General features: G+C 43.3%; 1 protein-coding gene across 4 annotated transcripts in view; it reads left to right on the top strand.

The window, feature by feature from the left end:
- PTPRM (protein tyrosine phosphatase receptor type M) overlaps nucleotides 1-14,904 on the top strand; it is an 893,280-nt gene that overhangs the window by 706,181 nt on the left and 172,195 nt on the right. For 3 of the 4 annotated variants that reach the window (XM_066353181.1, XM_066353180.1, XM_066353182.1), the window contains 2 exons: nucleotides 9,275-9,426; nucleotides 14,281-14,355. In XM_066353181.1, coding sequence (XP_066209278.1) covers nucleotides 9,275-9,426; nucleotides 14,281-14,355 — 227 coding nt within the window. Of the gene's footprint in view, nucleotides 1-9,274; nucleotides 9,427-14,280; nucleotides 14,356-14,583; nucleotides 14,611-14,904 lie in introns of all 4 variants that reach the window. The other variant, XM_066353183.1, reaches the window with a different exon arrangement.

The following is a 14,904-nucleotide window of genomic DNA, read 5'->3' on the forward strand; positions in this document are numbered from 1 at the left end:
TATGTTTTACATTTTACATTTAGGTATATTATCCAGTTTGAATAAATTTTTATGAAGGGTGTAAGGTCTGTTGGCTAGATTTATTTTTTTGCATATGGTCATAGAGTTGTTCCAGCACCATTTGTTGAAAAGATTATCGTGTGTGTGTGTGTGTGTGTGTGTGTGCGCGCGCGCTCGCGCATGTGCGCATGTGTTGCCTTTGCATTTGTCAAAAATCAGTTGACTGTTTTGAATGTGTCTCTTTCTCATCTCTTATGTCTCGTTGGTCTTTTTAACTGTTTTTCACCAGTACGACACTGTCTTGATTATTGAAGCTTTTTAGTTAGTATTGAAGTACGTAATACCAACCCTCCAACCATGTTTTCCTCCATCAATATTGTATTGGCTAGTCTGGATCCTTTGCCTCGGCATATAAACTTTAGAATAAGTTTATTGATATCTACAAAGTAATTTGCTGAAGTTTTGATTGGGATTGCATTGAATTAATAGATCAAGTTGGGAAGAACTCACATCTTGATAATATTGGCTTCCTAGCCATGTACATTGATTATCTCTTGCACTTATTTATTTCTTTGATTTCCTTCATTAGAATTTTATAGTTTTCCTCATGTAGATCGTATATACAATGGATGGGCAAAAGTAGGCTTACAGTTTTTTGTATGGAAAATAATACAATAATAGTACAAGATAAATAATAGTAAAGAATAAACTCTGTGTTCTGTGTTACAACTGTAAACCTACTTTTTGTGTGTGTGACAGACAGAGAGAGGGACAGATAGGGACAGACAGACAGGAAGGAAAGATGAGAAGCATCAATTCTTCGTTGCAGCACCTCAGTTATTCAGTGGCTACTTTCTCATATGTGCCTTGACTGGGAAGCTACAGCAGAGCAAGTGACCTCTTGCTCAAGCCAGCCACCTTTGGGCTCAAGCCAGCAACCATGGGGTCATGTCTGTGATCCCATGCTTAAGCCAGTGACCCCGTGCTCAAGCTGGTGATCCCGCATTCAAGCCGGCGACCTTGGGGTTTTGAACCTGGGTCCTCTGCATCCCAATCTGACGCTCTATCCACTGCACCACTGCCTGGTCAGGATGTAAACCTACTTTTGTCCCACCATTTATTTGTTAAATTTATACCTAAGTAGTTCTTTTGGGTGGTGCTAATATAAATGGTTTTGTGGGTTTTATTTAAAATTCCACTTTTATATACCATTGATGGTATATAGGAAAATGATTGACTTTTTAATATTAACCTTGCTCTGCACCTGTATTTATGCAATCTTGCTTTAGTCACTTGTCAATTTGAGGAGCTTTTCTGTCCATTTTTTTCATATTTTATGAATAGATAATCATGTCATCTGCAAAGATAATTTTATTTCTTCCTTCCCAAACAATATTTCTTTTATTCCCTTCTTTTGTCTTATTGTATTAGCTCGGACTTCCATGCAGTGTTGAAACAGAATAATGAAAGGACGCTTGCCTTGTCCCTAAACTTAACAGGAAAGCTTTTAAATTGCTCACCATTAAGTATGATATCAGATGTAGAGGTTTCTGTAAATGTCCTTTTATCAAGTTGAGGAAATTCCCCACCTATTTCTAGCTTGCCGAGAGATTTTTTATCATGAATGAGTTGTTTTTATTTCATGCATTTTCTGCATATTTTTATATCATCAAGTGATTCTTCTTTGTTAGCTTCTTATGTGATGGATTACATTAGTTAATGTTTGAATATGTAACTAGTCTTGTATATTTGGAATATACACCATTTGCTTGTGTGTATAATTAATTTTATACATTTTGGGGTTCAATTTGTTGAGGATTTTTTGCATCTACATTTATGAGAAATATTGGCTGTAGTTTGGTGGGGGTTTTTTTCCTTGTAATTTCTTTCTCTGGTCTTTGTAGTGGGGTAAGGCCAGTTTCATAAAATTACACTGCTCACAAAAATTAGGGGATATTTTGTAGTTTTGCATTCATTTTGAAATATCCCCTAATTTTTGTGAGCACTAGAGTTAGAAAGTATCCCCACTGTTTTTGTCTCCTGGAAGAGATAGATTGTAGGCAATGGTTTAATTATTTCTTAAAAGTTTGCAGGAAACATATCTAGACCTTGTGCTTTATGTTTTTAGAAGTTTATTAATTATTGATTCAATCTCTTTGCTAGAAAGAGGACTATTTATGTTGCCTATTTCTATTTGTGTGGCTTTTGACAGATTGTATCTCTCAAGGAATTGGTTCATTTCATCTAGGTTATCATTTTGTGGTCATTGAATAGTTTATAACATTTCCTTATTATCCTTTTAATGCCCATGGGATCTGTAGTGATGTTCTCTCTTTCATTTCTGGTTTTAGTAATCTGTGTCTTCTCTTTTTTTCTTAGCTAGTCTGGCTAAAGGCTTATCAATTTTATTGATCTTTTCAAAGAATCACCTTTTGCTTTTATTGATATTCTCTGTTGATTTCCTATTTTCAATTTCATTGATTTCTGTTGTAATTTTTATTTATTTTCTTGTGTTTACTTCTTCTGTTTTCTTCTGTTTAGTTTGCTTTTTTATTCAAGAAATAGAAGCTTAGATTATTGATTTTAAGTATGTATTCCTTTCTAATATTTGCATTCAATGCTATAAATTTCCCTCTCAGCACTGTTTTCCTATATTTTACAGATTTAATAAGTTGTATTTTCATTTTCATGTCATTTATCTTTTAAATTTTTTCCTGAGATTTTATTTTTGACTCATGTGTGGTTGAATCTCCACATATTATGGAGATCTGTATTAATTTGTAGTTTAATTCCATTGTGGTCTCTGAGAGCATACATTGCATGATTTCTATTTTTATTTTTATTTTAAAGTGTGTTTTATGGTCCAGAAGTGGTCTGGTCTATCTTTGTGAATTTTCTCTTTGAACTTGAGAGGAAGTGTATTCTAGTATTGTCAGATGAAGTATTCTATAGATGTCAGTTATATCAAGTTGATTGAGGATGCTGTTGAGCTCAACTATGTTCTTACTGATTTTTCTGCCTTATGGATCTGTCCATTCCTGTAGAGGGGTGGTGGATTCATCTATTTCTCGCAGTGCTATCAGTTTATGCCTCACATAGTTTGATGCTCTGTTTTAGACACATATACATTAAAGATTGTTAAGTCTTCTTGGAGAATTGACCCCTTTATCATTATGGAATGCCTTTCTTTGCCCTGATAACTTTTCTTGTTCTGACATCTGCTCTCCTTTCTTTTGATTAACATTAGCATAATCTATCTTTTGCTATCCCTTATTTCAAAATGCATATTTTTCTACTCCTTTTTCCAGAAGCCCTAGGTGATTTTTGCTTCAGTTCTTCCTGTGAGGACCTGGTAGGGGTCCTGGAGGAAAGACTCACAAAAGTATAGGGGGACCTCTAAGACTGGACCCCTGGAGTTTATAAGTCTCAGGCTTGTCCACACTGAACCTCCAGTAATTTGTCAATTACACTTTAGGTTTTTCTACCCCACTGTTGGTTCTCATGAGATTTCAGATTTCTGCTCATTGATTTCTGCTCTGGTGAATTGTATTCTCTGTATCCACCTGTTTGTCTCTGTAATTGGGGTTCGGGGACAGTGATTTGTCCTTTGACTTCCATTATCTGATGAATACTCTAAGAAGAGGGGTTAATTTTCAGTTTGTTCAGCTTTTCACTTGTTGTTAGGACAAAGTGATGACTTCAAAGCTTCTTACATGCTGAACTGTATACCAAAGGCCTCTCTCTGATTGCTGATGATGCATTTTAATGTCAGTAGGAACTTTATATATATATATATATATATATATATATATATATATATATATATACACACATTTTTACTAAGGGTCTTTGAGATTCATGCCATTCAAAATTGAAGATTTGAGATTAAAATATCTCAGGCAAGCCATTTGTTAAAAATCAAAAGGGAAATAAATTTACTTGTGTCTTTAGGTAAGATTGCAAAGAAAATTGCTTCCACTTACAAAGGCTCCCTGAACAAAACACTTTATTTCATTTACTTTATGAAGGTTTTCTGGCAGTTTTCAAAGTTTTCACTTGAAAAAAGAAAAAAAAATGCAGATTTGCAACACAAAGCCCATAAGAGAAACGGAACAAAAGAGAAAGAGAAAACTCCAGTTTCTCCCAAGTTGTTCCCAAGCCTCAATTCCAAATCTACCATTCCTCAACCATCTGCAGTTGTGGACTACTGCACTAAGCTGGCTGTGTGTGAGAACTAGGAAAATCCCAAGCCATACTTAAAACCTTTATAACCTGGCTGGGTACTTTTGATAGGTAGGTTATAGAACAACTGTCCTGACTAATGGTTTGGTATGAAAATGATTACTTCAGTTGACACGTATATTGGATACCATCTGCTTTGTGTAAAGCATTGGCTAGGTGCTGGTAAATTAACCCTACCTTTTCAAAACCCAGTTAGTTATGGGGTGATAGACTATTTATACTTGAAAGCAATTTGGTGATCATTATAATGTAACTTGTAAGGAAATGTAAATTAATGAAACACTGTAGTAGAAATAGCATATTGCTCTAGAACATTGGTCCCCAACCTTTTTCAAGCCACGGACCGGTTTAATGTCAGAAAATATTTTCACAGACCGCCCTTTAGGGTGGGATGGATAAATGTATCACGTGACTGAGACAAGCATCAAGAGTGAGTCTTAGACAGATGTAACAGAGGGAATCTGGTCATTTTTTAAAAATAAAACATTGTTCAGACTTAAATATAAATAAAACGGAAATAATGTAAGTTATTTATTCTTCCTCTGCGGACCGGTCCCAAATGGCCCACGGACCGGTACTGGTCCACAGCTCGGGGGTTGGGGACCACTGCTCTAGAATGAATACTTTCAGGTCAAAGAGATCTGGGATACAATACCAGTTCCACCATTTGGACAAGTTACCTAACTTCTCTGAGACTTAGTTCTTCATCTGTAAAACAGGAAGTAAGAGTAGCTCTGTGAACCTAGGAGGACTAAGTGAGTTAACGCCTGTGGTGTATGCTGTTTGTACACACAGTAGTTGTGCACTGTCAGTTAGTTTCTACTCCCTCCATTCCAGTGCAGTTTTCCAATGCCGTTTTTAATGGGGAGCAGAAGTGCCCATGAACATGCTTTGTTTGGGCCATACAGTATTTTATTTTTTTAATTGGAATTATTTGATGACACTTAAAATTTCTTAAAGATCAAATAAAATCTGGATCTCTGGTTTCTCCTGAAACTCGCAATGTGTGGGACCTCCAGCTGGAGCTGGTGGCTGTTTCCCCATCTTCACCACTCCTTGTTGTCTTGTGCCTACTTCTCTCACTCATGTGACCTGCCTGCCTAGTGAGAGAACTGTGCTTGTGACAGCTGATGCAAGTAAAAATGTGGGGAGACAGTAAGATCAATGCAGGAAGCCTTGCTGAACACATTGTGATCTGGGTTTTGAAGAAGGTTTATGGACGTAGAGCATGTGTTTAATGGATACGAGCTTAAAGCTCTAGGTCTCTGACTGGACCCTGATATGAATAGGTTCTCTTGAGACCTTAAGAGGCTCCTTTTGTGCTTAAAGACGATCCTCAATGAAGTGGACAGCATGACAGCCTGACAGTAGTTCACGCACGGGGAGGACTGTTAAGGAGAAAGAGCTTTACTTGTACGAGCTTTGGTTTTATTGCTGCACACATCCCCCATCCCCCACCACCTCCCACCAACACCACCGGTACGTCCATTGTCACTTCCTAACCTCTAAGGATCAGAGGAATACAAGCAAGAAAAGACGGAAAGGGAAGCCTGATGAACTTGGCTGTGCCTTTCTTCACAGGCAGAACAAAAGAAAATAGTGCAGCAATTATCAGCATCAATCAGTCCAAAGCAAATCAAAGAAACTCCAGCAAAATGGGGATAGTTTGTCTGAAACATGGAGCTAGTTATCTCAGTCCTCTACTTCCGTGTTCCTGGGGAGACCTGGCCTGAGAATGCTTTTCCGGTGAGCTAGCAGATACAGACGTGGAGAGAAAAAGTATCATTGTAGACGCGGCTGTGGAGTGCAGGCCCGATGCTGCCTCTGCCCAGAACACCTGTAGAGAACGTGGAGGCTTCTGTGCCCTCCGACCAGCATGGTGGGCGAGGGGGAAGGGGCTTGGGAGATGGTGACCGCGGTCTGCACGCCAGTGAGAGGGGAGTGCAGCGCCCACAAGTCCCGCTGCCTGACTTTACAAAATCTTCACAAAGTTAACACTGTCATAGAAGTTACAGGTGATTTTTATTTTTCTGTTTTAAAAAAAATGTATCTTTTTTCCAACAACTTTTAGCAATGAAAAGGGCAACTTATTGATGAAACGGTTCTGCCTTCAAAGTATGACATTAAAAGACGACTATAACTACAGGCAAGAAAGCATTTGGATTATGCGGCATTTGGAAATGATAATAAAGATTATCCATATGGTCTACTGTTGTCAGTGCCGTACACTGCATTAGCAATCACTTAATATGGGGGTGATCTTGATTATGCGGCTCATTTTGATTCTGCTGTGTCCTAGGTCAGTCAGAGTCAGGATAATTTACTACAAATAGCTGCCACTTTCTTTTGTAAGTGTTGCTAGGTGCTCAAGCAGAATTAGAATATTTTAGGGCAAAATATTGTAGGTATTATGGCACTATAGTCCTCTTAAACCAGCGGTTCTCAGCCCTGGCCGGTTGGCTCAGCGGTAGAGCGTCGGCCTGGCGTGCGGGGGACCCGGGTTCGATTCCCGGCCAGGGCACACAGGAGAAGCGCCCATCTGCTTATCCACCCCCCCCCTCCTTCCTCTCTATCTCTCTCTTCCCCTCCCACAGCCAAGGCTCCATTGGAGCAAAGATGGCCCTGGCACTGGGGATGGCTCCTTGGCCTCTGCCCCAGGCGCTAGAGTGGCTCTGGTCAGGGCAGAGCATCGCCCCCTGTTGGGCATAGCGTCGCCCCTGGTGGGCGTGCCGGGTGGATCCCGGTCGGGTGCGTGCGGGAGTCTGTCTGACTGTCTCTCTCCGTTTCCAGCTTCAGAAAAAATACAAACAAAAACAACAACAAAAAAAAACCAGCGGTTCTCAACCTGTGGGTCGCGACCCCAGCAGGGGTCGAACAACCAAAACACAGGGGTCGCCTAAAACCATTGGAAAATACATATTTATTGTACAATACATTTTTAAATAAAATATGTATTTCCAATGGCTGTAGGCGACCCCTGTGTTTTGGTCCTTAGACCCCCGCCTGGGTCGCGACCCACAGGTTGAGAACCGCTATCTTAAACCTTCTCACTTTATACCTTCTCCTTAAGCATCTGTAATTCCATTCTTGTCTGTCTTGGGTGCATAAAACAACCTCCGGTAGTAAAAGCTATAAAAATCTGTTTTATCTGTTTATTTGCATGTCAGTTTCCCTCAGGTTTACGGCTTTTGTCCAGGTATCTGTAACTTTAGATGACGAGCTTTTGGTGGTCAATAAAGATGTAAAGGCCAGTGTTAAACTGTGTCTCCCAAAACATTGGAAACCTCCATGCCTTTCTGCCTCCCTCAGCCTAGTACATCCTCTCCCCCTGAGGGAGGGCGCGAGGGGACTGCCTCCTCTTTCAAACTTTCTAGGGTAGCCGACTTAAGATATATTATTATTATTATTATTATTATTATTATTATTATTATTACATTCTGCTCTGTTGACACACCTTGATGGGGAGCTAATTGGGGTCCTTTGGGATTTGGTCCAGTGTCATAGCATCTGAGAACCGAGAACACACCCCTGCAGTGTTCCGCGGCCTGAGCCGCTCTGGCCTGTGCAGCTTCTGTGTCCCAGCCCGCTGCCCTGATGCCGTCCTCGCCCGCTCTGCCCTGTAGATCCACCACAGTGCGGGCTCTGTGTCCCAGCCCGCTCTGCTCTGTAGATCCACCACAGTGCGGGTTCTGTGTCCCAGCCCGCTCTGCTCTGTAGATCCACCACAGTGCGGGCTCTGTGTCCCAGCCCGCTCCGCTCTGTAGATCCACCACAGTGCGGGCTCTGTGTCCCAGCCCGCTCTGCTCTGCAGATCCACCACAGTGCGGGTTCTGTGTCCCAGCCCGCTCTGCTCTGTAGATCCACCACAGTGCGGGCTCTGTGTCCCAGCCTGCTCTGCTCTGTAGATCCACCACAGTGCGGGCTCTGTGTCCCAGCCCGCTCTGCTCTGTAGATCTACCACAGGGTTCTGTGTCCCAGCCCGCTCCGCTCTGTAGATCCACCACAGTGCGGGTTCTGTGTCCCAGCCCGCTCTGCCCTGTAGATCCACCACAGTGCGGGCTCTGTGTCCCAGCCCGCTCTGCCCTGTAGATCCACCACAGGGTTCTGTGTCCCAGCCCGCTCTGCTCTGTAGATCCACCACAGTGCGGGTTCTGTGTCCCAGCCCGCTCTGCTCTGTAGATCCACCACAGTGCGGGCTCTGTGTCCCAGCCTGCTCTGCTCTGTAGATCCACCACAGTGCGGGCTCTGTGTCCCAGCCCGCTCTGCTCTGTAGATCCACCACAGTGCGGGCTCTGTGTCCCAGCCCGCTCCGCTCTGTAGATCCACCACAGTGCGGGCTCTGTGTCTCAGCCCGCTCTGCTCTGTAGATCCACCACAGTGCGGGCTCTGTGTCCCAGCCCGCTCCGCTCTGTAGATCCACCACAGTGCGGGTTCTGTGTCCCAGCCCGCTCTGCCCTGTAGATCCACCACAGGGTTCTGTGTCCCAGCCCGCTCTGCTCTGTAGATCCACCACAGTGCGGGCTCTGTGTCCCAGCCCGGTCCCCTGATGCGCTCCTCGCCGCTCTGCTCTGTAGTTCTTCCACATGCCTCTGAGATTCATCCTTAGGTTATTAAGTTTTGCTTGGGGAGTATTTACTAGAGAGATCTACTTTTTTGCTACTGAATATGGAAATGTAGAAAATAACAGTAAAAGGTGAGTAACTAGAAGCCTATCAGAAAATAGAAAATGATTCTGTTGTACTACATTAAAACAGTCAGTGTCCGTTCTAATTTAGCTTATAGAAGCAAAAACAGAAACTAATGTTCTAGGTCATACGTTCCTGATACCATTGGATTTATTTGAGGATAAGCAGTGGATAGTTTTCATCTGTCTCTCTGCAGCTAACAGAGAACCTGCTATCTAAATAGTACAATAAATCAATGTCAGGAATCCGATTAATTTAACAGAAGTTACTCCTCATTGCCAGTACACATGTCAGTGCCTCGTTTTCTATTCAGACGCACACCTACATAATGAACTCTTTGTCCTAAGGAAACTCGCCAAGAAGCGGAAGGAGACCATGAGCAGCACCCGGCAGGAGATGACTGTGATGGTGAACTCCATGGACAAGAGCTATGCCGAGCAAGGCACGAACTGCGACGAGGCGTTCTCATTCATGGACACGCACAATCTGAATGGGAGATGTAAGTGCACGTGTTTCTTGGCATCTACATAATCTCTCTTGTTTTTCATCATTCCAGATAGTACTGGGGGATTAAGAAAACAAAAAACTCCCTAAAGAATTCTTAAGTCTTACCGGTTTCTTCAAGTCCCTTTAAGTAGTCCCGGAGACTTCTCTACATGCTGTGGGTTGCTCGGGTGAGATGATATGGTCAAGGTAATAGGGCCAGATCAGAGGGATCAGGAAGCCACAGTCACAGTTCTGTCAAGACTTAGTCTTCACACAAAGGCTTCTCCCCTTTCCAAGAAGAAGGCACCTGCTTTTCATCATTCTTTTTGTTGTTTACACCCTATTTGTAAGCTAACCAGGTGTGGAATTGCATAAGGGGAGCCTGTTTTAAAAAAACAGTTCATTAAATGGAAATAACAAGTTAATTGTTTATTTGTTTAGCTGACAGGTTCTGCCTTTATTATAGGGCTATCAGTGGCAATTAATAAGTTAAACTGTATTTCCACTTCACCAGGTGGGTACATTTCACACTAGGTGGGTAAACCACGCTCACCTGATACCTTCCCACACTGCCACCTGTGATCCAGGGACAAAGCATTATTTTAGGAAGCTAGTAATTACATTGCTTATATAAAATACAACAAGAGCAGTTGTTGTGTCCCCGGTGATCTTCTCAGAGACAGAAGTAAATCCATGATGTGCTCCTGTGGTTCATGGCCCTACTGGGTTCAGGGTCAGCATTTTTTTTTTTTTTTTTTGCATTTTTCTGAAGCTGGAAATAGGGAGAGACAGTCAGACAGACTCCCGCATGCGCCCGACCGGGATCCACCCGGCACGCCCACCATGGGGCCACGCTCTTCCCACCAGGGGGCGATGCTTTGCCCATCCTGGGTGTCGCCATGTTGCGACCAGAGCCACTCTAGCACCTGGGGCAGAGGCCAAGGAGCCATCCCCAGCGCCCGGGCCATCTTTGCTCCAATGGAGCCTTGGCTGCGGGAGGGGAAGAGAGAGACAGAGAGGAAGGTGCGGCGGAGGGGTGGAGAAGCAAATTGGCGCTTCTCCTGTGTGCCCTGGCCGGGAATCGAACCCAGGTCCTTCTCACGCTAGGCCGACGCTCTACCGCTGAGCTAACCGGCCAGGGCCTTGGGTCAGCATTTTTTTTACCATGTGAGACCCACGCCACAGACTGCCACTCATCCTGGCTGCGTCATCAGGATGTAGGACAGCATCGCGGATGGAATAAAAGTGTGCTGTCACCGTTACTAATGTGAAGACTGGGGACCTCGTGACTGAGAAGCACAGGAATCTGGTCTCTGTGGGGAGAGGGCAGATCCGGGTTGGACGGTGTGTGCCTGTGTCCTGACCACCCACGCGGCCTGTTGTGAGTCTACAGCTCTCCCCTACACACTTCTCCTCTCCCCTGTCACCGTGCAGTCACCGCTCATGCCTGCGCCCATGCCTCGCCTTTCTCCTGCAGTCAGCAACGCTCTGTAGAGTTCAGTCGCCTACTTCTTTGTTTGTGGTGGCTGTGGTTGTCCATCTGTCCCTGCTCAGAAGTGCTACATTTGTTTATTCTACATGCACAGCTAGTGGAGCGGGGGTTCAGCAGACACAGCTTCAGCCCCAGTGGGCAGCCCAGCACTCCTCACCATTGGTCATTGTTCTTAGCCCTTTCCTGTCATTTTCAATGTGGGTGACAGAATCTATGATGCCTTAGTACACCACACGACAGCTTATAGTTTTCATTTTGTGATGCATTTGGTGTGGGCTGGGATGAGAGATGTTCTCCCCAACAACGACAAGGTGAGAATTTTTTTATTTGCCGTTATTTCTTGAATGGTAGTATGTAAGGGACCACATAGGTATATGCTCTCACTTTCCAGGAGAACCCATTAATGTTCCAGATTCTCTATTTCATGGTAAAATTTCTCACAAATAAATTTACTTGGAATTACCTGCCCAAAGAGCAGAGACCTACATTAGTAGTTTCTAGGCTTTTGAAATTTGAACAACAGAGGATATTTGCCTCTGAACAGGAAATTTAACCTGACAGTTACTTTTTACCTTTTTTTTTTTTTTGTATTTTTCTGAAGCTGGAAACGGGGAGAGACAGTCAGACAGACTCCCGCATGCGCCCGACCGGGATCCACCCGGCATGCCCACCAGGGGGCGATGCTCTGCCCACCAGGGGGTGATGCTCTGCCCCTCCGGGGCATCGCTCTGCCGAGACCAGAGCCACTCTAGCGCCTGGGGCAGAGGCCAAGGAGCCATCCCCAGCGCCCGGGCCATCTTTGCTCCAATGCTTGGCTGCGGGAGGGGAAGAGAGAGACAGAGAGGAAGGAGAGGGGGAGGGGTGGAGAAGCAGATGGGCGCTTCTCCTATGTGCCCTGGCCGGGAATCGAACCGGGTCCCCTGCACGCCAGGCCGATGCTCAACCAGCCAGGGCCCCTGACAGTTACTTTTTAAAAAGTGAATGTAGATGTAGAAGTCCCAAACTGTTCGTACAAAGGTGACCATGGCAGAAGCCAGCAGCTTCTAAGCCAGGTCACCTGCTATTGGGCATTCGTCGTTGCCTCCCATCAGTGCAGCCGATAGAGGAAACAAGGCAGTGTGCATTCCATTGTCTTCTCATTCTTTTTTTATTTTAGAGAGAGAGTAACGAGAGAGACAGAGAGAGAGAAGCATTCGTTTGTTGTTTCACTTGGTTGTGTATTCACTGGTTGCTTCCCATGTGTGCCCTGACTGGGAATCGAATCCAACTTGGTGTTTCAGCCTGAAACTCACCCCAACTGGGCTAACTGGCCAGAGCCTCTTCCCACTCTTTGAACAATGAGTAGGTTCAAATTCTATCCATCAGGAGTGACCCCATTATAATGTTCTCCTAATGCCTTTAAAACAAGAAAATAGCAATTGAGGGAGGAAAGGTGTTTATTAGACCACTGAGCTTCCAGCCCCAAGCCTTTTACAAATCTGAGAGCATTTGAGATCTTTTAGGGTTAGGAGAAAGTGCTAGCAGTTGGGAAGTGAGTAGCTTTTAGAAAGAAGATGGCAAATAATGAGACTGAAGGATTTAAAAATAAGCACAAGCACATATAACCTATCCACCAAAGTAAAAGGGAGTTGTAGGTAAAAGGGGGGAAATGGACATGTATAGTGGGAGTAGATTTAATTTTTATACTAAAACCCAGAAATATTTAAAATAGCATTTTTAAATAGTGAAACCAAATCTAGTTGTTTTGTATCTGCTTTGCACATTTTTACCAACCACATAAAAATGTCTGCTGGTAATAGGCATTTCTCTTGCTGACTCTAGCATATTTATAGGTTCTCAGGACTTTTGTTCTTATTTTTATCAATTGCTCTCTCTTTTTTTTTTCCTGACAGCTTATGATAAACATGCATTATAATTGTGATACTTTTTTATTTTAGAAAAATACCTTATAAATAATAGGCAGCCTGAGTTCTGGTTCTTGCTCTGTTATTCACTAATTCTACACTTGAAATACACAAACAGACGTAAAACACTGTCCTAAAGGAGCTTCTCCAGGAAAGCAAAATATATTAATGTGTCATCGGAACGAAGATAATATTTAATATCCACCAGGATTTGGCAATGGCTCCCAAAATACAATGATGTAACTGGGTCAAAAACTCAACACCCAATAAATCATGTACCTTAAAATTTAGACGTACACTTTAACCCACTTGAGCACATTTAAATTATTTATCCATACACTTTAATGAAATTAAACTGTTTTTAAAGCACTAATCAGTTAAGACGGTGAAGAGATTTAACAAACTGCTTTAAAAATGGGAAATTTCCACTTTCAGTGGAGTCAGATAAATTGGATGGGATTGACTTTCCTCTTAATAACAGGGAGGAAAACAAGGTGGAACAGTCAAAATTGTGTGTTTCAGAGGAATATTTCAAATAAAAAATAAGCATTTTATAAAGATTAAAAAGACTAATAGAACAATGTGCAGTTATATTTTACCTTAAATGTAGCACACATGAAATGTCACCTTAATTTTTCATAAACCAGGTCATAGCATTGTAGAAAGTTATCCAAATATCCAAAATATGAGGAAGGAGGGTGTTTTACCAACTGTAAAAACCATCTGTAGACACATTCTCGTCCTCAGTTGTGAAACATCAGTTCACGTGGTGTTAGAATTTATAAGCAAAGGCTAGGAGTCAAATTAGAAGTCCAGTGAATTTCCCGATTTAAAATGGTAGCTGTGGTTATTGGGGGAGGGGTTCTTCATTTGAGAGTGAGAAAATCTTTTTTTTTTAATTCACTGAGAGTAGACGAGGCAGAGACAGACTCCCGCATGCGCCCTGACTGGGATCCACCTGGCAAGCCCACTAGGGGACGATGCTCTGTCCATTTGGGGTGTTGCTCTGTTGCTCAGCAACTGGCTCTTGTTTAGTTCCTGAGGCAGAGGCCATGGAGCCATCCTCGGCGCCAGAGGACAACTTGTTTCAACTGAGCCATGGCTGCAGGAGGATAGGAGAGAAAGACAGAAGCAAGAGGGGGAGGCGTGCAGAAGCAGATGGACTCTTCCGTGTGCCCTGACTGAATTGCACCTGGGACATCCACACCCTGAGCCAGTGCTCTACCACTGAGCCATTCGGCCAGGGCTGAGAAAATCTTTTATCTGGTGAAAGTGTGCTTGTCCTCTAAGGACAAGTACTTCCCCGGAGAGAGCTGGGATGGTAATATCTACCTTGGAGACTTCAGTAAACCTCTCATGTTTCTTTGGTCAAATCTGCACCAGCACAGGTCCCTGGAAGTGACCTCAGAAAGCCCAGTTTTGAGGTATTATTGCTTCTACAATTGCTGACCGGCCTTTCTCTTCTTTACAGCTGCGTCTTCACCATCGTCCTTTACGATGAAAACAAATACACTCAGTACATCGGTGCCTAATTCCTATTACCCAGGTAACAGATTTTTCCATTGTTTCATCTTTCCATAAACCTTATCAGTCAGACTTAATCAGTGCTCACTTTGCTGTCCATGATGCTTCAGGAGCTTGATATGTTTGATGTCTGATAACCCAATGCTTTCTATGGCTGTCTATGGGAATACTGGGGGGGCCTTTCATCAATCATTTACTGTTCTTTCTCTTTTTACTTTCTCTGCATTGACCTGCTTATGATGTATGACAGACCCATTTGTGCCAACTGCAATTTTAGGTGAGAACATTTCCCTTTATCATAGTTTATTGCAGGAGTAATTTCGAGAGGCAGTGGCCACTCTACTCTGTAAGAGACTGGAGTTTTCATTCCGTGTGATGCAGTCATTGCAAGCAGGACTCAGGGGGAGTGGGTGGCCTGGGGTGGGGTGGGGGTGGCGTAGATAATAAAAACACTCTCTCCAAACAGTCTCCAGCAGTAAGAAGGGTTTGCCTCATGCATGTTGGGAATGATAAAGGTTCAAATGAACAATCCCAGCTCCAGTATTTTTCCTTTCTGTGTTATAAGTTTAAA

This window comes from Saccopteryx leptura, chromosome 11, assembly GCF_036850995.1.
Source record: "Saccopteryx leptura isolate mSacLep1 chromosome 11, mSacLep1_pri_phased_curated, whole genome shotgun sequence".
NCBI classification, from domain to species: domain Eukaryota; kingdom Metazoa; phylum Chordata; class Mammalia; order Chiroptera; family Emballonuridae; genus Saccopteryx; species Saccopteryx leptura.